At 45.8% G+C, this 22173-nt stretch overlaps 3 protein-coding genes across 3 annotated transcripts; 2 read left to right on the top strand and 1 right to left on the bottom strand.

Annotated features, from left to right (window-relative positions):
• Positions 1-917: 917 nt before the first annotated feature.
• PtA15_2A139 (uncharacterized protein) lies at positions 918-2615 on the top strand (the record flags this gene model as incomplete). Its single annotated transcript, XM_053166129.1, has 5 exons — positions 918-1488; positions 1592-1699; positions 1791-2004; positions 2113-2231; positions 2302-2615. The coding sequence occupies 5 exons, from the start codon at positions 918-920 to the stop codon at positions 2613-2615; spliced, it is 1326 nt and encodes a 441-aa protein (XP_053017382.1).
• Positions 2616-10789: 8174 nt separating this feature from the next.
• Positions 10790-11023, top strand: PtA15_2A138 (uncharacterized protein; the record flags this gene model as incomplete). Its single annotated transcript, XM_053166128.1, has 2 exons — positions 10790-10855; positions 10931-11023. 2 exons carry the CDS (start codon positions 10790-10792, stop codon positions 11021-11023), a joined length of 159 nt encoding a protein of 52 aa, XP_053017381.1.
• An 8400-nt stretch (positions 11024-19423) lies between these two features.
• PtA15_2A137 (uncharacterized protein) lies at positions 19424-21532 on the bottom strand (the record flags this gene model as incomplete). The annotated part of the gene is made up of 6 exons (XM_053166127.1): positions 19424-19503; positions 19784-19890; positions 19981-20885; positions 20966-21046; positions 21134-21241; positions 21332-21532. 6 exons carry the CDS (start codon positions 21530-21532, stop codon positions 19424-19426), a joined length of 1482 nt encoding a protein of 493 aa, XP_053017380.1.
• Positions 21533-22173: the final 641 nt, after the last annotated feature.

Raw genomic sequence — 22173 nt, 5'->3', positions numbered from 1 at the left:
TTTCAAGGGGGACTGAACTCCAGTATACTGCATGTCAACTGACACCAGTTTCTTGAGTTTTTTTCATAGTGCTTGTCTTCCAAGTGATCAGATTTTTCAAGGATAACTATCCAGAGTTAATTGAATTACTCTTTGCACAAGATTCTGAAAAGGAGTATGCTCTGATGGCTGAAAGCAGTAAAGTTCATGGGCAATTAGATAACATTCAAATCTAAACAGAGGTCAAGTTTGGTCAAAGCAATCAATTTCCGTTGGTTGTTGAATTGTTTCCATCATGCAACAAAGGATCACCAATGAAACAGCTGGAAGAATTGGACCTCATATCAATCCATATTGACCAAATTTTCTTGGAACATAAACAAGCCATTCAAAATATCCTTGATAGTGAGAAAGAGAACAGATTCTACGATCACAGAAGAATAGAATACAGGATTGAGTTTCTTCAAGATAGGATAGATGGATTAAAAGAAAAAGTAGCCAACCAAAAATGTTGAAATGGTGTAGCTTGTATGAGTGTTGTGAAAGCCCCAATGTTTCACAACATCCACCAGTGATTATATAATAAAAGGTTTGACTGGCTGAATTAGTATCTACTGTGTTCTACAGCTTCCTAGCTGATCAGTAGAGATCCCAGAATCATTGTATATCTAGACTTACTTGACTAGGGAATACCTTTATTCAATTTAAATTTTGGGTGGGAGATTTCTCCTCCACCTTTTCCTTTAGAAGCCCAGTCAATCTTATCAGTATTATCACACAGCCATTTCAAGAACTGTGGATGAAGTAACTCCATTTTGCAGCCTGCAACACAGCTTTTAATGGGTGCATAACATGTGAGAAGTCATATCATAAAGCGAAAAACAATTCAAAGCTCAACAAAAAAACCAGGCGGCCACGACATCCCGGCGGGTGACGCCATGGGCATGCAGGAGAGACAAGGGGGCGGTGCTGCTGTTGAGCGGATGCACTTGACGGAGATGAGAGAAGTTCTCCCGATTGGCATCCGTTCCGACCTGAGCACCGGGGCCGCCCGGCGGCACCCGCACGGGCCCACCGTGGAGCCAGCCTGCCGCACGGGCTCATTCACCGTGGAACCCTCACGGGTTCCCGGGGATGCCCACTGTTGCCCAGATACACCCAGCTTTCTTTCACACTACTCCGACTTTTCACCACCTCGTCGGCCGCAATTCTGCCGCCGGTGGCACCGCAGGATGCTCAAGACTCCGCTCGGTCGTTTCCGAAGCAAGCCGCGAATGGCCACTCCTCGAGTCCAACCCCTCTCCTTGAGTCCGACGGGTTCGTGTAGACGGGCGGCGCTGGGCTCGGACCGCCGGGCCGTCGGGAGTCACGGTCGCGCGATGGCGTCGACATCCAGTGCTGCGATTTGGCTGGGCGCCCAGCTGGCTCGCCCCGCCGCGAACCCTTCACCTGCTATCGGTCTCGAACTGCATGTCCAACTGGCGAGCGATTCCAAGCTGTTTTCTTCAGGTTAGTGTGCCTCGAAAAGGTGCGTGTTTGAAGGTCGATCGGGCCCGCGCTGCGAAGCTTTCCATTCCGGACTGACTTCTTTGTTTTGGTGTTGTCCTTCCAGCCGAGGGTTTGATGTCGCTCAACGGCGAACCTTCAGGTTGCGAGATAAAGAGACTCAGACCGATATTAGATATCTTCCGGACCCTGATATACCTCCGATCATTTTCCCGTCGGTCAGTAACTTTCCCAATACATCTTCCAGTCTTCTTTTTTCTTTCATTCACTCATGTACTGCAAACAAACTTTGCAGACAATTTTAGATCGTCTGCAACGCTTGGTACCCGAGCTTCCCCATGCCATGATACATCGGCTTCAAGAATCTTATGGGCTCAGTAAAATCACAGCCGACATTTTGATGGCGATAGGTTCCGAAAGGATTGACCATCTGGCCGACGTAGGCTGTGGCGTGCGATACTTTGAAGCTGCAATAGACGCGAGCGCCTCAAAAGTTGAGGGGAAAACCATGGCCAACTGGTTTGTAGTTTCTGCAAAGACTGGTTTCATCTACAGGGCCGCCGACCTGTCTCTCACCAACTGACTGCCCCCCTTTTTGCCATCCCTTCCACTCCGCCCCTGCTTCAGGATCGTCCACGAGTTGTTGGGACTGCTGGCTCAAGCTGGATTAAGGTTTGTCGACTGTCCAATATGCCCAGCAGAGTTCGGCAAGCTCGTCGGAAGCGTATCAAAGGGCACACTACTCAGTAAGTCCAGCTCAATTTGATCAGGATACAAGGATCAATGGAGTCTGATGCTTTGCTCGTATTTGTTCAGGACCGATGGCACGTGAGATCTTATGTGAAGCGGTCAAAACTCCGGCAGTCTCACTTGGTGACCACCTCAAAAAACGATCGACCCCAAAAATCCAACCGGATGATGAATCGACCGCCCAGATATTAGCCCAACAAATCACCTCGGAGATGCTGAAAGAGGTCCAGTTGATTAAGAATGGGCATCCGCAGATCATCGCCAAGTTGGTCGGAGAAGGCATGCGGAGGAGCCGGAAAACCGTCGATCCTCGTCTGCTTCGAAAAGCTTTGGAAAAGTTATTGCTTGGACCTGTCTCTATCAATCCTGGCAAGAAGTAATAATAATTAACCCAACAAACACTTTCTATACCCAGCCATGGCTTGTTCATTAGTCGGGATTCTGGCACTCCAATGGATTTTTTTTTCTCTCTCAAGTTTTGAGTACAGCAGTCAGCTGGGTTTGGTCACACGGGTGTCAAGGGTTGACGTTATTTCACCTTGTTGCAAGCTTCGCCGTCAACTAAAATCAAACAGTTTGATACGTCATCTCGTTACAGATTAGGCAAGCATGTAATTGTGCATACAGATGATCCAGGCGACCTTAACCCAGCCTCCGTGCGGGCGTGCAGCATTTGGCTGGTCGCGAAGCGACCCCGACCGGAGGGAGGGCCTTGCACACCAAAACATGTTTCTCGTGTGAGCTGATTCCAAGGTTTGGCTGGGAGCAGCCTTGTTTGCATCACCCCACTCTAACACTCAACATAATCTTTCTAGGTTTTGATACATCGTACTTCAACATGTTCTTGATTTTTCTGTATTTTTTCTCACAAAACGTTGATTGTATCCGGTGCAACAAAATTGTCCAAGTTCAAGATTTTGAACTTTGATTTGGCTTGCGCTCCATAGGGCAAGGACCGTGCGCAGTTATACTACTTCTTGTTGTCAAGTTTGAAACATGAAGCGGGGAGAGTACAAAAATGAAAAAAAAACTGAAAAATCAAGCAGATGTTGATCTGTCAGAAAAACCAGAAAAGAAAAAATTCCACTGAGTGGAATAGAAACCAGGGGAGAAGTAATGGTGTGTACATCACGTCCGGCTCATGCAAGCTTTGTGCTTTTGTTTGAGCCTCTCGGTGAGACTGGGCTGCCGCCCAGACCCACTCACCACAAGTGGCTTCGTTAAGCTCGTGATACAGGGTGGTGAGGGCGGGGGAGCAGGATAATGGATTCATCTGCAGTATGCCTGCCTCTAACTCTATCTTGATTTACGTAATTCAGCAAAGTGCTTCATGTCTGGTTTTGTCTTGGTACCCAAGGTGTCCAATGGTGCCAGATGATAAAACAGCTGCTTTTCTGGTTTACCCACCAATTTGAGGCCAGCAACCTTGAGCTTCATCCTCTGCCAGGAACTCTATATGGAAAGTCTCATTCCTACAATAGGCAGGGTCACTCAGATATAAAAGAAAGACCAGTTTTCATCTTCCTAAATTGCCAACACTTGAAAAAACCCATTAGATACATATATCCAATTGTCATATGCAATGATTCTTCACCCAATGTACACTCAACTTATCCTCTTACTTACAGTGTGCTGCTTGCAAGGTGTTGCATCAACACCAGTGGAATGCTTGATGTCAGAGACAGAGAAGGTAACAAACCAAAAACTGGTTGATGAGAGTATGTTCTCTTCCTCTAGTCATTTGTGGGCTCCCCAACCAATAGACCTAACACACATTCCCCATTTTCCCCATAGAAGCAACCATCAGTAATTCCCAACATGATATGTTGCATGTCCAACAAAATTCACAGACTCTTACCAACTCTGGAGATAAAGAAAGCCCCCAAGAATCCATTAAAAGAGTTCTGGACCCAATAGAGAGCACCAGATTCAAAAGAAAATGTGAGTTCTAGCCACAAATTTATCATTGATGGAAATACCAAAACAGCTGAATAGAAATTCTCTTCAAAAACTTCACAATAGTACCAGAGCTTCCAGAATCTCAGCAAGAAAGAGAAAGTAAGTACTATTTCCATAGAACAGCTTCCCTCCAAAAACCAACTAACACTTGCCGCTATCATTGGTCAGTTATGATAAACAGATGAAAGAGGAGTTCCAATATCTTGAAAAAAGTGTGAAAGCTGCTGTTTCCCAATGGCAAAGTAATAAATCAGGAGAATATTATTTGCAAGTACAGAAGTCATTTTTTTCTCCATATATTCCTACATTAAAAGCTATCCTTCAAAACATGATCATCCTAAAGGATAGTCAAGTGGAAAATTTGAAAGGGAGAACCTCAACTCTGTTTATTGATCCAGAATATTACCCAGCAATTGATAGCATAGCTGAGCACAAAAGTGTTGAAAATAATGATGGAAAAAAGATCTTTGGTCAAATGGAAAAGTGTGTTGAATCATCCCTTATTACTAGAGAAAAATGATTGATGCTAATTCAGGAACTCATTTCTTGATGTGAATTTGTATCTAGGGACAATGATGATATTGAAGTTATTTCTGGCAATTCCAAATCAACTGCAAACAAGGAAGAAAATATTTTGAGTACAGATAGCAAAAGCAGATCTCCAACAAGAGGTTTTGAAGAAATAGTTCCCTTGTATGGGGAGAACAAACGTACTATTATGAAAATGATTGGAAAAAAAATAGCTGACCAGACCCTGGATATGATAAAGCAGATCATCACCAAGGATTACCCACCCTATCATTATTGGCCAGAATTAACAATTCCTGGTCTTGGATTTCAAACAATTCACTTCATGTACAGGAATCGTTTGATTACTCAGGATGATTTTGTGTCTTTATTTACAAATGAGATCTTAGAGAAAGCTGTTGAAAATATGCTCCGCAGCTGTATCAGATGTTCTTACTTGAAAGATTACAAGAATTATTTGAATGGGTGGTATGCATCACCAGAAAGAGAGATGCTTTCAGGTAGCTCATCTTTAAATTTCAAATGAGAGTTGCAATTCAAACTGGCAAATTTGATGATCTGTTTACAATCACACATCTTTCAAAGTTCTTCAGCCATGGCAACAAAGAATGTTCACATTCCATCTAATGAATCAGATTTTCAGGATGTACCATGAAGACTCCTCAATCAAGATGGATGTAAATTTGGAAAATATGTTGATGGATCATTTTGATACAAATATATTTGAGGATAATGAAGTTTTTAGTTTATTAGAAAGAATGAAAATTGCACCAAGAGAAAAATTACATGGATTTGAGGAGCTGAAAACAAAGCTTAAATCATTATATGCATTTTTTGATAAGATTGATGACCTGACCTTTGAACAATATAGAGAATGTCATGATGAAATATCACTTGTCTTTCAAGTGATCAGATTTTTCAAGGATAACTATCCAGAGTTAATTGAATTACTCTTTGAACAAAAATTTGAAAAGGAGTATGCTCTGATGGATGAAAGCAGTCAATTCCATGGAAAATTAGATAACATTAAAATATATATAGAGGTTAGATTTGGTCAAAGCAACCGATTTCCGTTGGCTATTCAATTCATTCCACCATGCAACAAAGGATCATCAATGAAACAGCTAGGCAAATTGAAACAAATATCAAAACATATTGATCAAATTATCTTGGAACATAAATCAGCCATTCAAAATATCCTTGATGGTGATCAAGACAACAGATTTTATGATCACATAACAATAGAAGAAAGGCTTGATTTTCTTCAAGATAGGATAGATGAATTAAAAGACAAAGCAGCTAATCAACAATGTTGAGATGGTGTAGTTTTTATGCGTGCTGTGAAAGCACTCATGCTTGTGTGTTTCACAACATACATTGTTGATTACATAATCAAAAGTTTGACTGGCTAAATTAGTATCTACTGTGTTCTCTCATTTCCCTGCTGATCAGTAGAGATCCCAGACTAATTGTATATCTAGACTCACTTGAATAGGTAATCTCTTTATCCAATTTAAATTTCTGGCTGGTGATTTCTCCTACATGTTTTCCTTGACAAGACCAGTAAATCATAGCAGTCTTATCACACAACCATTCAAAGAACTTTGCATGCTCTTGTCAAAGTAACTCCATTGTGTAGTCTGCAACAAAGCTTTTGATGGGTGCATAAAAATGCAGGATTAGTTAGGCCTCAAATCGCCTGAGAGATGTTGAAAGATGTCCAGTTGATTAACATCCTCAGAGTCAGATGATTGCAAAATTGGGTGGGTGAGGCCTGCAAAAGAGTTAGGGATGGCACCAGGTACCCGTTTGCGGGTACCTGCTTTCAGGAGAAGGTACCTGGAAACGGGTGCCGGGTGTGGGTGTCCAATATCAGTAAAATTTTAGGCAGGTACCCGCACCCGCCACAGGTACCTGCCTGCAAAGTGCCTTCCCTACAGGGTACCAGGTGGCAGGCACCTGTTGCCTGTAGGCGGGTACCTGTCTGGCGTGGCAGGTACCCGCCAGCGGGTGCCAGTTGCGGGTATGGGCGTCTCAATTTTGTGAAAATTTGGGCAGGTACCCGCTGTGGAACTCTCACGCAAGCATAAGCAGAGCTTGGAGGGGAAATGCAAAATGTCACGGGAGATGACGGATTACACGGGTAAGTTTGGGTTCTGAATCTGATTTTGGGGAGGGTAGTAGACAGGTTGGGATCTGGACGGAGCCAGAATAGGGTAAAACACTTGAACGGGGGGGGGTTGGAAGGGCGAGTGGGGTAAGGATTAGGGGTTTTTTGGCGGGCCGGGGCAAGGTCAACAAGGGGAAAGTCATTGAGGAGATGACTTGATGATTTGCAGCGGAAACATTGTTGCTTGCCGGTGCCAACTCTGGCGGCCATTGCATAAACGCTACTTTCAGGACAGGCAGTCTGCACCCCTTGATCCTGAGAGAAAGACGCAGCATCAAAGCGCACTCTCTACATCCTGGCTTCCAGAGATTCCGTTCAGTTGACTTGGTGGATTGCTGATGACAGGGTTTTCCATGTTTTTTTTGAAAGAGATTGGCTGATGGTTGTTGAAAGAGATTTCAGTGTTGATTTGGCAATCAAATTTGAATTAGAGGGCTGTCCCTACTGAAACGTGCTTTGATGGCCTCCAAGATATCCCAGGCCGTCTTGAGCTCCTGCGGCTCACTCTTCATCAAAGGGTTGATGATTCCCAATACAATCCTGTGCACAACTCCCACCATCCTTGTCCTGACGCACGGTCATCAAAAGAAATCCCAATCATCAAGGAAGTTCTGGCCAACGGCGCTCAATCCTTTTAACCAAAGCACATAGTTAGAGCCATCTGTGTGGAGATTATTAGTGGAACCAAACTCTGCTATGGCGTTCTGGACCAATCTATTGATAGACTTCTGTTTGGCCAACAAAGACCGGTTGTCCTCCTCTCTTCAATGCCTTGGGCCCGGTCCAGGAATGTGGTGAAGTTGTTCCCGGTGAGGAAGATGACCATTGCGCAAAGGAATTTCTGGATGGCAGCGGCGGTGATCAACCTGCTGGTCATCCAGAATGGGTTCATCACAAAATGATTGATTGTCGTTGTCACCAATGGATCCAGCTGTGTGTTCAGCGTTGCCAGAACAAGGAGAATGTTGGACAGGCATTTCAAAAGAATTGATTGTGTGTATGAAAAGGTGGAAAGGAAGAAGGATTGAAGGGACAGTGAAGAATATTGAGGAGGAGTTTGAATAGTAATGGGAGAAAAAACAAAGGGTCAGCCTAAATGCACTCCAAACTTTTACTTCATGCACTCCACATTTTTGGCTTTAGGGGGCCAGCACTCCAAAAAAGTTGGAGTGCCTTGATTTTGTACTCCCAAAACATGGAGTCCCCAGATGGGCACTCCATGTTTCTTGGAGTACACAACTGGGTAATCCAAAATTGACCAAAATAGGGGAGTGCAGCTAGATGCACTCCAAAAAAAATGGAGTGCAAGCCCAAGCACTCCACCTTTTCAGTGAAGGATTTTGGCTTTGCACTCCAGCTAGCAAATACCAAATGGAGTGCATTGGGGTGCACTCCAAGTCTCCTTTTCTTTGGAGTGCCCACAGCAATCACACCTCTCGATGAGGGGACTCACACGACCGGTCATCCAGAGGACTCATACCTCTCGATGACCGGCGCGGACCGGTCATCAGTCACACCTCTCGATGACCGGTGTGTACCGGTCAACGAGGGGAGGTGCTACTCTCGATGACCGGTCTTTACCGGTCATCGAAGGGACTCCCACCTCTCGATGACCGGCGCGGACCGGTCATCAGTCACACCTCCCGATGACGGGCACAGTCCGGTCATCGAGAGGACTCACACCTCTCGATGACCGGTCATCACCGGTCATCGAGGTGAGTCACATTTCTTGATGACCGGTCAGACCGGTCATCGAGAGGACTCACACCCCTCGATGACCGGTCAGACCGGTCATCGAGGTGAGTCACATCCCTCGATGACCGGTCAGACCGGTCATCGAGGGGAATAACACCTCCTCTGGATGACCGGTGTGTACCAGTCATCGAGGGGAGGCGCTACTCTCAATGACCGGTCGGTCTGACCGGTCATCGAGAGGAGATGTTACTCCCCTCGATGACCGGCACAGACCGGTCATCGAGAGATGTGACTCACCTCGATGACCGGTCATCACCGGTCATCAAGTGTTATTACCCTCGATGACCGGTCTGACCGGTCATCGAGTGGCGTGAGCGGTGTGAGCCCTCTCGATGACCGACCGGTCATCGGGAGCATCGAGAGGTGTGAGTCCCTTCGATGACCGGTCTGTGCCGGTCACCGAGGGGAGCAGCACCTCCTCTCGATGACCGGTCAGACCGACCGGTCATTGAGAGTAGCGCCTCCCCTCGATGACTGGTACACACCGGTCATCCAGAGGAGGTGTTATTCCCCTCGATGACCGGTCAGACCGGTCATCGAGGGATGTGACTCACCTCGATGACCGGTCATCACCGGTCATCGAGAGGTGTTATTACCCTCGATGACCGGTCTGACCGGTCATCGAGAGATGTGACTCACCTCGATGACCGGTGATGACCGGTCATCGAGAAGAGGTGTTATTAGCCTCGATGACCGGTGTGACCGATTATCGAGGTGTGAGTCCCCTCGATGACCGGTCTGTGCCGGTCATCGGGAGGTGTGACCGGTCCGCGCCGGTCATCGAGAGGTGTGAGTCCCCTCGGTGACCGGCACAGACCGGTCATCGAGAGGAGATGTTACTCCCCTTGATGACCGGCACAGACCGGTCATCAAGAGGTGTGATTTCTGTGATTTCCCTCAATGACCGGCGGTCCGGTACAGACTGGTCATTGAGAGGAGATGTTAATCCGCTCAATGCCGGTCTGTACGGGTCATGGATATCAGGAGGATCAAGTGGGGTTTGTTTGTACATAGCCCAGTTGAAGTTGTAGGCACTCCAGCTCTGGCTGGAGTGCACAGTACTGCACTCCCCTTTTGAGGAGGAGAAACATCAGGAATGGAGTGCTGGGGGAATGCACTCCAATCCGATGGAGTGAGACTCATGGGCACTCATTACATTTCCTGGCCACTGAAGTTCTTTGTGGTGCACTCCAAAGAGTCTTGAGTCCCCGGTTCTGCACTCCAATTGACTTGGAGTACTCTAGTCTGTACTCCAACAATCATTGGAGTGCACACTCCATACACTCACTTTTGGAGTGCTTTTGGGATTTTTTTGGAGTGCATTTAGGCTGACCCAAAACAAAAAAGGGAGTGGCCCAAGGGGCTAGATTTATAGAATTGGCGGATATGAGGAAGGTTGGTAAGATAGAAATGAAAATGGCATGCTGCCAATATGATTGTTAAGCAAAAAAGAGAAACAGCAGTAGTTGCGCCAAGAGTTAATAGAGATGGAAAGCAACATTGTGCCATTTAGCAATGTCCGAGTGACACTTTGCGCGGGTTAAAGCAGTGATGTCCAAGAGAATAAGTTTATAAGTTGAGAGTCCGCACAGTCAGGAGTTGGGAGGATAACACAAAAGATAGTGATCACTCAGCACACAGCTATATGAAATTTTAATTTAAAAGGAAATACGGAAAGTAATTTGATGACAAGGGTCACACAGGCAAAAGGTAAAAAGTAAGTATTTTCAAACATTTAACACTCTTCAGTGGAGAAGGCTCATAACCTAAAAGAGCATAGATGATAATGATGAATAGTATTGACAATGACTCAGAGAAATACATGCTTTATATATATAGATACAGAGGTCTGACCGGAGGAAGTGTAGTCAAGAATTATGTAATAGTATATTGAATAGTATTACATAGTAGTATAGAGTAATCTACATAGGTAAGGTTACTCTGTGCTAAAACAGATCTTTGTGTGCATGTGCTTAAAAAACCTTAGTGCAAGATTTGCCTAAAGTTTGGTGAGAAGTTTAATTTTAAGTTAAGTCCATAACAAAACCGGAAAAATTGCAAAAATTCCAATCCGTGCGCTTGGTCCATGAGTGGGTCTTCAACCTCGTCCCGGCAAATCTTTTCCTGTTCAACGCCCGCGGCATGCTCCGGAACCCTGCCCGGGACATCTATCCTTGCCGTCCTGGCCCCGCCGACCCAGCCAAGATTGTCAGCCAGTTCAAGATATTTGAACTCATCTATCCCCGCCCGGGTCAGTTGCTCTGCTCTTTCCCTTGCTTCCAGTCTTCCCAGCCCCTGTCGTTTGGATACCCCACCACATCTGCAGAAATGCTCATCCTTGGCGCCAGCAAGAGTATATTGACCATTGAGCCATAAAAGATTGTGGCTATCAAGACCTACCTGAACTCAATTGCCATTCAACTCAATGTCCTTGACACAGTTGAGCAATTCTACCATTAGGGGGGTTCACCTAAGGCTGATTTTGAAAATCAGCCACCAGAACCAACAGATGCAGCTTTTGAAAAGCCTGAGAAAGCAAAAAGGTTTGGCTGGGCAGCTCCCCTTTGGAAGCAATCTGCAAGGCATAAACCTTACTCACAGGTGCATGAGCAGACAAAATCAGCATTGCTTGTTTTGCAACGTGAACCCCCCTATTCTTTAGCTTGCCACCCCCTGTTTCCTTCTTCCGACACCGTTCAACTCAACAAGACCGACAAGAGAAAAATCTCATTCCTGATTCTGATGGCATAAAGCCATACTCTGTAGCAGAACGGATGCTCGAACTATAACTTTTGGTCAAGGAGGGACGCTCCGTGGCCGGTCTCTTTTTGACTCTTGAGCCCGTTGACTCAACCAGCTCCTAACTGTTATCCACTGTTGATCCTCAAAACCCAGCCCAGTCGGTCTAAGCAACCTGCTGTTTTCTTTCGTATCACACCAGGCCTCTCTTTTTTGCCGTTGTGTGAGATGCCCATGTACTCAGCAATAGCCGGGTTCCTTTGCCCAACCATTTAAATATATTGCCAACGTGCAAACTACAACCACCAACAATAATAGCGTTGTTGATAGGGACAGTCTCTCCAACTTGCTGTAACCGGTGATATCGTCCAGAGCTATCACGATTAGACCGTAGGGCAAGCTGTATGGATGAGGATTAAAAAAAGAAAACTTGGGCATTTCTTGATGGGTATGAAACAGGGAAACATGTTGCTGTCAAAAACCAAAAAGTCAGATGGGTTCTGGTGTAACTGGGCACGCAAAGTAGATAGGCATCGCTCTAAGACAACCTCCCAGGATTTGCGCAAGAGCTTCTCGGATTGGGTCTTCCTCGCGAGGAAGCATCTGTTTAAGCCTGATGAAGTCGTTTTGATGTGACCAATGCATGGTGATATATCGACGAGGCCAACTTCGACGTTGAGATTCGTCAAGTTGCAGAGCGGCGTAAACACGAATTGTCTCGACAGCGAAGTGTGTGTTGGTACCAGCTTCGGCTATCGTCATCAGCATGGCTAATATATCTGCAGTTGGAATCTCTCGTCGGAGGAATTTTTGTGATGTCAGATCCGGATATTGGATAATTACCGTTTCACCGATCGGAAGGAAGGCGATGTATGGTCGGCGGTCAAGTAGGTGAGTACAGACTTTATTGATGAGATTTGCTATTGTTGCAGTTCGACTTGTGTATATTGGAGCCCCGAAGCCGTGGTATCTCAACCACCAGCCGCGGTATAAGCTCGACCACCAAGCACTGATATTCACTTTCTTGTCTGCTTTTTCCAGAGTTTTATCCACAATCAGAAGACGGCCCGACCGGAGTAGCAGTTCTTGTTTAGCTTCTTCCCCGCCTTGTTCGTTGTTCATTAAGGCGGTGATCAAATCTTGCCGGTCCAAAAGTACTTCCTTTACGAGCCCAGGCCTGGTTCTGCCTGGCATCTTCATCGAACAATATACGGTGACATGTGGAGAGAAAGAGCGATAGGTGATCGTCATGTATGGCCATTGATCAAGCAGACCGGAGTTGTCGATCCGAACTTCCCCATTCCACGGAACGATCTCACTGACACCCAAGACATGGGTGACGGTGCAAAGCAGTGCAGCAATCAAGAATCGGGAGAGCATGGTCTGTCGCGTCGTCCGGTTGGAATTTTCTGGTGGGGATGGGAGCGTTAACTATTGTACCAGCGACTCACATAGATTATGAGAGGGATCTCTCGTTGAGCTTACTCAATACTAGCCGAGTGGAAAACGGGTCTCACTAATAGGTCCCGGCAAGAAAATACAATCTGGATCGGTGGAACAAATGAGTGTGACGTCCAAATAGACCTTGCCCGCCAATTCCTCAGGTCCAGATTCGAGATGCGGAAATGAATGAAACGGACTGCTAGGCTTGAGCTGGTTTGTTTGCGTGAGTTATTCAGAGGGATGAAACAAGCACTTTTTCCTGTCGCTCAGCCTGCAGGGTGGCGGCATAGGGCGGCATGCGTCGGCCCAAAGTTGAGTCGTGTAATGACTGTCACTCTCTGACAAGTTACAGCGCCTGGAATCGGCCTGTGTACACCACAGCCCATCTCAACGTCCTGACAATGGGGAGTGGGACCGTCGGATGAACAATTCGCTCCTGCCCAGGGAGCGACGTTCTCGCCCAGTCGAGACGATTGATGCGCCGATTGGTTTTAGGGGTTTGGGTTTCGGCAACGGTCGGGGAACACTCTCATGGAAGGGTTGAGGAACGTTCCCCGACCAGGCACTTGCCTGAGGGCCGGTGGCAGGATGTCGGCTGACTGCTCCTGGAACATTGTGAGCTTCACTCAGAGCATCCTTAGAGCATCCGCATCGGTTGCGGATTAAGGGAGGATTAGCGTAACTAATCCTCCTCGGCAACCGCATCGGGTCCAATTTAATCGGACTAAACTCCTCCCGGGAGTACGATTTGGAGTAAGCGGGAGTAAAGTTACTCCTCGCTAATCCTGGGAGTAAGCGCTGCATGCATATTCACATGCATGCAGACACTCCTCCCCACCCAAAAGTATGCACCAAACACAGCTTACATAATCTGTAGGTGCATACCACATACTTACACAGCTTTTTATCCCGCACCGATGCGGCTGCCGGCCGGGATTAGCGCTAATCCGGGAGTAAGCAGATCTGTTACTCCTCGAGTTACACCCGCACCGATGCGGATGCTCTTACCGGTGACTAGTTTAGCTCGAAATTAGCTAGTTTAGCCACCAATCTCAACCACACCGGGTGTAGCTAAGCCCAAGCTAAATTAGTGAGAAGCTTGAATTTCAGCTAACTGTCACTACATTTAGTGACGGTTAGCTCAAAGCTAACTGCCATTTCCCGCGCCCACCACTCAGCTCCACCCCGCGCAAGCCGAACCAATGCGGCTGAATCGCTGTCGCTAAGTTAGTTTGCAACAGCTGCAAGTCAAAACTCGCGCCAACATAGCTCGACCGGTAAGGATGCTCTCACGAGCTTAACTAAGCCTCTTGTGGTGAGCGGGTCTGGGCGCCAACTTAACTAAGTCCCTCTATTGGAGGGGGGAAGCTGTCGGGACCCTCCAATTTGCTCCCCCGAGGAGGGAATTAGCTAAGTTAGGTCGGGGCGGCAGCCTAGTCTCACCAGAGAGGCTTATACACTAAAACACAAAGCTCGCGTGAGCCAAGCGTGATATCAAGGTCACTTTTGATACTTCCTTTCCTCCCTTCCATGTTTGAAAGCGCTAGACCAACATGTTGGACAGCTTTTTAGTTTCACTTTTTTTTTTAAAAAAAAAAAACAAAAATGAATATTTGTTAGGGGCCGGCTTTATGCACTCCAAATATTTACTACATGCACTCCAAAAAAGGAGTGAACTTGTGTCCACTCCAATAAATGTTGGAGTGAACAAAGGTTCACTCCAAAAGTGGGTTAAATTGGAGTGTTCAGAAGTTCACTCCAATATATATTTGGAGTGAACCTTTGTTCACTCCAAAAGTGGGCTAAATTGGAGGGTTCAGAAGTTCACTCCAATATTTATTGGAGTGGAAACTTGTGCCAACACTGGGTCGCTACGCTAACCATAGCGGTTAGCGTAGCGTAGCGCAGCGCGAATGCGCTATTTTTTAGCGTAGCGTTAGCGCAATTGCACGCATATGCGCTAACGCTACGCGCACGCGGTGCGCAGCTATTTTAGCTGATAGCGTAGCGTTAGCGCAGATGCGCGCAATTGCGCTAACGCTACGCATGCAGGGCGCAAAAGAGCGCGCGCTATGCTGCGCTACAGCGCCTTTAGCGGGAAAAAAGGGCTTTTTTTTCGCTAAAAGGGCTTTTTTTTCGCTAAAAGCGCTGTAGCGCAGCGCAGCGTAGCGTAGCGACTGTAGCGGCGCGCTAACGCTAACAAAGAATTGGCGCGCTGTTAGCGCAGCGTAGCGGCGCTAACAGCGCGCTAACGCTATGCAAAATAGATGGGCGCTTTTTGCCGCTACGCTAACGCGTAGTGCTGAAATAGCGTAGCGTAGCGTAGCGACCCAGTGTTGCTTGTGCACTCCAATCTTGAAACTTGGTATGTTTCAAGATTGGAGTGTACTACTGTACACACCAACAAATAATGGAGTTTACACATATTTTAAATACATCCATGCACTCCAAGCAACTCCTCCAGATCAACCAAGTCATGCTTTGACCCTTGGAGACCCTGCCTCCCCCCTACAGACAAACTTCCGCCACACTCACATTCCTCTCCTTAAGACTAGGCCCCAAAGATTCCAGTGAGTCTGAGCCTATTTATATGCTCTTTTTCAATGGGAATCACTGGCCCCACTTTTTTGGAGTGCCCAGTGGTCCACACTCCAAATAAAAACATGGAGTGGGTTGAGCTCCACTCCACAGTTTGAGTGCCTAATTTTATACTCCATTTTTTTGGAGTGCACATTTTTCACTCCAACAAATATTGGAGTGAACTTCTGAACAGTCCAATTTAGCCCACTTTTGGAGTGAACAAAGGTTCACTCCAAATATATATTGGAGTGAAATTCCAAACACTCCAATTCAGCCCACTTTTGCAGTGAACCTTTGCTCACTCCAACATTTATTGGAGTAGACACCAGTTCACTCCTTTTTTGGAGTGCATGTAGTGAACATTTGGAGTGCATAAAGCCAGCCCCTTAACTATAGTATGGGTTAAACTTTGCTGTAATAATATTCTGAGGGATAAACAGTCCTGGGGGGCGTGTTTATATAGAGGGAAAAAGAGCAGGAGGGAATATGAGGCGCTGGGAGGCGCTTCAGGACCAGGGGGGAACTGGAAGCGCTCAAAGGAAGCAGATCCTCATGAGGATCAACATTGGAAAGGATCAGGGCAGTGTAATGATCAGTACTGATCCTAGATCAGTAGCTGTGTACACTAGCTGATCATAATCAATCAGTGATTCCATTCAGTGCCCTTTGAATTGGATTACATCATGTGTTGTTTATGTATTTATATCATAACCAATATGTTATGTAAATAGGGACTGAGGCATAACAGGGGATAAATGAGTGATACCTGTCTTGGGGTATTTCACGTGTACAGTAATATTAAAATGTATTGTAATCTTACTGTTTACACGTAACTTATCTCTTATAATCAACAGTACCTTATGGTAACTGTGTTTAACTATGGTTATCTGTAATGTAATGTATAACAAGAGTACATTCTTAAGCTTGTATCTAATGATATACATATTTAATAAAAGGTGTAAAAGGAATGTACTATATGTAATGTGAACAATTGCAGGTACTTGGTACGTGTAAGGTACTGTGACATGTACTCTGTGGCTGACAGCGCAAAGTAAGTCCGTTTTATTTTTATTTTTCAGCTAACTCTGAAATAGTAGCTAGCTGACAAGCTGTATGTATGCTGTCACAATACCTCTACAATGTGCTTTTGGCATTGCCACACCAATGGAGCACCACAATGCCTTTCTTTGGGACTTGTCCCTTTCCTGCTGAAGGTGCCTGGGAGTTGGCTGGAACCTCTGGTTGGCCACAAACTCATGAGAGTGTGTGGCTGGGGATCTGCTTTTGGCTACGGCTGGGTTGCTGGTAGGTTCTGGTTTGTTGGCTGGGTTTGGGCTTGCGCCTGAGGCCGCAGAGCAGATCTGGTTGGTGAATTTCAAGAATCTGTTGGTCATGGCATGATAGCAAAATAGATTTCTAAAGGACTAGGAATTTTCTTAGCAATAAAAAAGGGTTTTGGATTTGTTCTTTTGTCAAAAAAGGAGAGAGGAAATCAAAGACTCAAAGGACTGTGATGCTTGAAGTGGATGTGGGATGGCTAGAGCTGGGGAGCAAACCAAGGCCATAGCCAGTTGGTCTGTATTCTGGCCAGCACCCTTCCCATTGGGGCTATGCCTTTGGCCGCTCTACTGTTGATACCAAGACAGAGGCGCAGGGGGAAGGTGTGGATGCCCACTACCTAGCCTACCTGTGGCTTTTTTCTCCTCAGGAGAAGGAGGATGGCACCTCAGACGTGTAAAAAGGCCTGTCACTATGGGTTGATCCCATGGACCACATGAACTTGCTGTGCTGCACTCTGGTTCCTTACCAGCATCCTCACCAGAAAAAATCCCTCACATTTTACTATAAAAGGAGGAAATTTTTGCTGCTCATTTTCAGCATTCCACTCAGGCAATTGTAAATAGAACCAGCGGTGGGCAGATACGTTATCCAGAATTCCACATTTTTTTGTTGTAAATTCAAATTTTGCACACAACAGTTCAACTTATCAGCAAGAGTTAAAATTTAGGCCCCGTTTGGCTGCCACGTTACACGTCATAAATGGTCAAATTTATGACGCGCGACCCCCGGGGGTTTCAAAGTTTTGGTGGCAACGGGGGGCGAACTTTGGGTCGCGGCGTCATAAATTCAACAATTTATGACGTATAAAGCGGCAGCCAAACGGGGCCTTAGGGCTTTGTATTCCCAGTATCTTTCATTTGCAAAAAAATATTCCATGTTTACTGATTAATTTTCTTCTAATCATCAATTACACAACAAATTTTCCGTTATCTGTAACTAAGTTACAGATAACTGAAAATTTGGTGTATAATCAGTGATTGAAAGAAAATTACTCAACAATCATGGGATTTTTTTTCGCGCAAATGAAAGATACTGTGAATACACAGCCCTGATGTTTAAATCTTGCTGATAAGTTGAACCGTTGTGTGCAAAATTTGAATTTACAACAAAAACATGTGGAATTCTGGATAACATATCTGCCCACCGCTGATAGAACACACATCTCACTTTAAAGTTTCATGTACATACATCACCTGTGATCTCAACTATTAGTCTTGCAATCAGTGTGATCTTAATAAAGTATATATCCTCCAAACTGTTAAAACTAACAATGCAATTTGCAGACACTTAGCAGAAAATGATTGACTTGGGCAGGATTTGAACCAGCAACCTTTGCTTGAAGCTAAGACACTATACTAGAAGTGCTGCCTTTACCAACTAGGCTACCAAGTCCATGCCTGACACTACGGGCAACTAGGTGTCGTTGCGGCCCGCAGCGTCACCTGACGTTGCATTTGGGGTCGCGGCCGCAGTGACTGCGCCTACTTGCGCAGTCACGCGGGCTTGCAACAACAGGGTGACGCTCCATCCCGCAGCAACAGCTACATGCCTGTAGTGTGATGTGTTGATTTTGACCACTGAGGAGTACAAAATTTCAACACAAACCAAGAAGGAACATCACAATCCTGTAAATACCTAAGCATCCTGGAACTTCACTGACTCCTTGGACCCATCCATTGTAGAAATTATATTAGGGGTTTTGTGTTACACATGTCACTGATCCAGGTCTGATAGAGACTACTGCACAAAGTGTTCTCTGTCAAGGTTTTGCCACAACAATAAACAAATTTTGTTGTCAGAATTCTTGTGTAGTAAAATAGAGGGGCAGTCCTTCCAACCACCCGTAACATAAGTATTACTTAACCGCAATATCTTACTTGTTATTTTTCCCTCAGAGAACTGCCACTCATCCCAGAGGATTTCTCACATTGTGAGGATTGATTCCTCCAGATGGCCAGAGTGTCTCAACCCGGCCACCTGTCACCGCACAGCACCCCCCTGTGTGGATAGTTTTTTGGCCGGGGGAGCTGGCACTGAAAAAAACTCGAGAAACTGCTGCCAGTTGAAATGCAATATGTGCCTTTGTAATATTGCATGTCAACTGGCAGCAGTTTCTTGAGTTTTTTTTTTCACAATGTGGTGGCATGCACGGAGGGGGTCCTGACGTGAAGCAACTTTGAGTCAACAGTAATTCCCATGCACAACAAGTTTCCTTTTGTGCGCAAACTAAATCTGTTTATTTATATATTGTTTGATTTTGAAAAAAGTTGCTTGGATGACAAACTGGTGGTAGGAATGGCCAGGAACCACTTTGCCATTCCTAGAGCAAGGGGTAGGTTGATTTCTTGCGCTTCCAGTTGGGTATACCCAATCATTACCAGGCATATCCGTGGGTACCCGCATCTAACCATGTAACCAACCCGTTATCCGCGGGGATTTCCACGGGAGCATGACCGGCTGGAGGATCTTGGGTATGTACCCGGCGGGGTCCAGCCCTAGATCAGACACCCGCCCCCGCCGGCAGGTACCTGTGACCTGCCAACAGGGACAGGGTACCCGTCACGGGGGACCTGAAGCCATACTCGGAAGAGTCAAAATTTTCAAGGTGAAAAAGACATTGATTTTTGATTTGGTCTTTTTTATGATTTTATTTGGTCGTTGTTCCGAGAAGGGTTACCTTTGAAATAATTTCTTGATCGAAGAGAACAGACCATCATTTGATCCATTAGAGGAGTCACCGTGGTCATCATGATCTAACAAATGACCCCGAAAGGAAGAAAAGCGCACAAAGTGAACGACGTGAGGATAATGAGATGCAGGACAACAGTGCCATTTTTTTTTTTGGAATGAATTGAAGACGGATGGAAGATAAAGTGATAAGGATAAAAAGGCGAAGATTCCACAATGAACTCTAGTTCTCTTGAGGTGTAAGAAGCCACCGGTATCCAGCGCAAGATATAGAGGTGCACGATGAGAGACAGCCGGATGAAGAAAAAGTAGCCAAGGAACTCGAAACAAAACATTTTTACTCACTCGGTTTAGATTCAACAGTAGACTCGGTTGAAGTTGTGGGATTGGGTTTCCCTTCAAGTGTTGCCACATATGCTTCCAATGCTGTGCGTTGGTCATCAGTTAAAGACCTAAATGTGGCATAAAAGAAGTTCTGATTGAGCTTTAGGCACGCGATACAGTTTGGTTTATATTATGGAAAAAGCACGCGAATGACTAACCTTGGGATGGTGACATTGAACTTGACAATCAAGTCACCAAGCCATTCTTTGTATAAATGTTTGACTCCACGACCTTTGAGGACCAGTTCTTCGCCGGGTTGAGTGCCCCGTGGCACCTGAACGTCGACCTCCTTCTCTAATGTGGGTACTCGAACGGTTCCCCCAAGAAGCGCAGTATGGAATGGGATTTTGACATCGGTGTACAGATTGTTTCCTTGTCTTCTGAATTTTTTCGAAGGAGACACGTTTACTTTGACGTATAGATCGCCCGGTCGGCCACCTTTCCCTCCGCCCACTGGCGCATTCCCTTGTCCAGCCAACTTGATCCTCATACCGTCCTCTACACCTGCTGGAATCTTGACATCGACTTGTTTCCGATCTCGAACTTTTCCGATCCCTCCACAAGAGCCACACATATCTTTGTCGTCGACTTTTTTACCTGATCCGCCACAACTCTGACAGGTACTAGCCATTGTGAAGCCGCTTTGAACCACGAAGGTCATTGTTCCGGTCCCGTTACATGCTCGGCAGGTCTGTGGCTTTGCGCCCTGTTTGATCCCTTCGCCATTACAGGGAGGGCAGTTGACGATAGGTGTGGTATGGATTGTCCGACTGGTGCCTTTCGCCATTTCTTCGAATGGGATCGTGATCGATGCCTCCATATCGTCTCCAACAAAAACCTGCTGGCTTGCCCCCCGAGCCCCAGCTCGACCACCAAAGGCTCCGAATAGGCTGCTGAACACATCTCCAGGATCAGCACCACCACCACCAAACATGTCTCCAAATGGGTTTCCGCCGGCTCCAAACCCGCCTCCAGCTCCGAATGCGTTGGGATCGAAGCCTGGTTGCTGCGACATCGGTCCAAATTGATCATAGGCGGCTCTCTTCTTTTCGTCACTCAGCGTCTGTACCAATCAGAAAACAAATACGCATGTCAATTTTGCAGGATAATCATAAAATTACAGCGCCTGAGCAAGTTTCTCACATCATAGGCCTCTTGAACACTCTGGTAACGCTCCTTGGCCCCAGCCTCCTTGTTGACATCTGGATGATACTTTTTGGCGAGCTATACTTGTAATAATGAGACCAGGGGGGTACTTATCAGAGGTAGAATTAATGAGGAAATAAAGATGTGTGATAAAGCGATACCGACCGAGTAATAGGCTTTCTTTATTTCTGATGCTGGCGCATCTTTCTTGACTCCAAGCACTGAATACGGATCTTTTGAAGCGAAGGCAGAAGAGGTAGAATGGAATGAGCTCTGTGTAGGCGTTCCATAAAAAGAAAGAACAACATGCATGATTAGATTGATAGTTATTTTTGCCATGCAAGCTAGAGGGAGTCCATTTACTCTGAAGACTAGTCTAGGATCTGTTCTTGATTTGGTTTTCGATTTCTTATGCGATGGTTTTGAGAAGGATAGTGGGCTTGGTGGTTGGTTGGTGGAATACAATCGATTGAGTTGTTTAAGCCGAACAGGTTGAGGTTGAGCTTGCAAGCATCCGCGTGAGTTCTTGATCGCCATAGGTGTTGAGACCAATCTGTTCGACATCCTGGATAGCTTCTTGGTCTTGTTCTGGGTTGTTTGCTGTCTTTGTATGTACCTCGTCGATTGCAATCGAGCGTCTCCAACTTTTTGGTCCAACTTTTTGGCTCAAATTGCATACCCCCGTCTTCGCCGTATGCAATATGTACATGTCGATTTTCAGCCCACTGATGCTTCCAAAGACTCGGGTTTACTTTAAGTTTGGATGACAATTCATGAGCTATGTGTAGGGGCATCCCATTGCTAAATACTCTAAAAAATGCTCATTAAAACTAAGAAAGATACAAATAAATTCGAAGTTCGAAATTGTGCATCAGATGCAGACCGTTTTTTTTTCTTTTCTTTGGCACATGAGATGGGCATTCCCCACTTTCCAGAAAAGAACAATAAAACAATCACCATGGTATTGGAATCTATATCCTGGCGTGTTTTCTTTACCAAAAAGCCCAACAACACTTCTTGAACAATCCACAGTGCGCACTCCACATTTTATAGCAAAATGTTATTGAAAACAATCCCCAAACACTTGAAAATATTGGAACTTCACTTGTTCCTGATCTCCTTCTTCTTTCATACACCTGTCACTCTTTGCTGTCCGTCTGTTGTGAATGTGTTTCTTTTTTCCTATCTAATATGCTACATCACTT

The sequence above is a fragment of the Puccinia triticina genome, chromosome 2A (genome assembly GCF_026914185.1).
Source record: "Puccinia triticina chromosome 2A, complete sequence".
Classification (NCBI taxonomy): domain Eukaryota; kingdom Fungi; phylum Basidiomycota; class Pucciniomycetes; order Pucciniales; family Pucciniaceae; genus Puccinia; species Puccinia triticina.
This window is presented reverse-complemented; position numbering and strand designations above follow the sequence as displayed.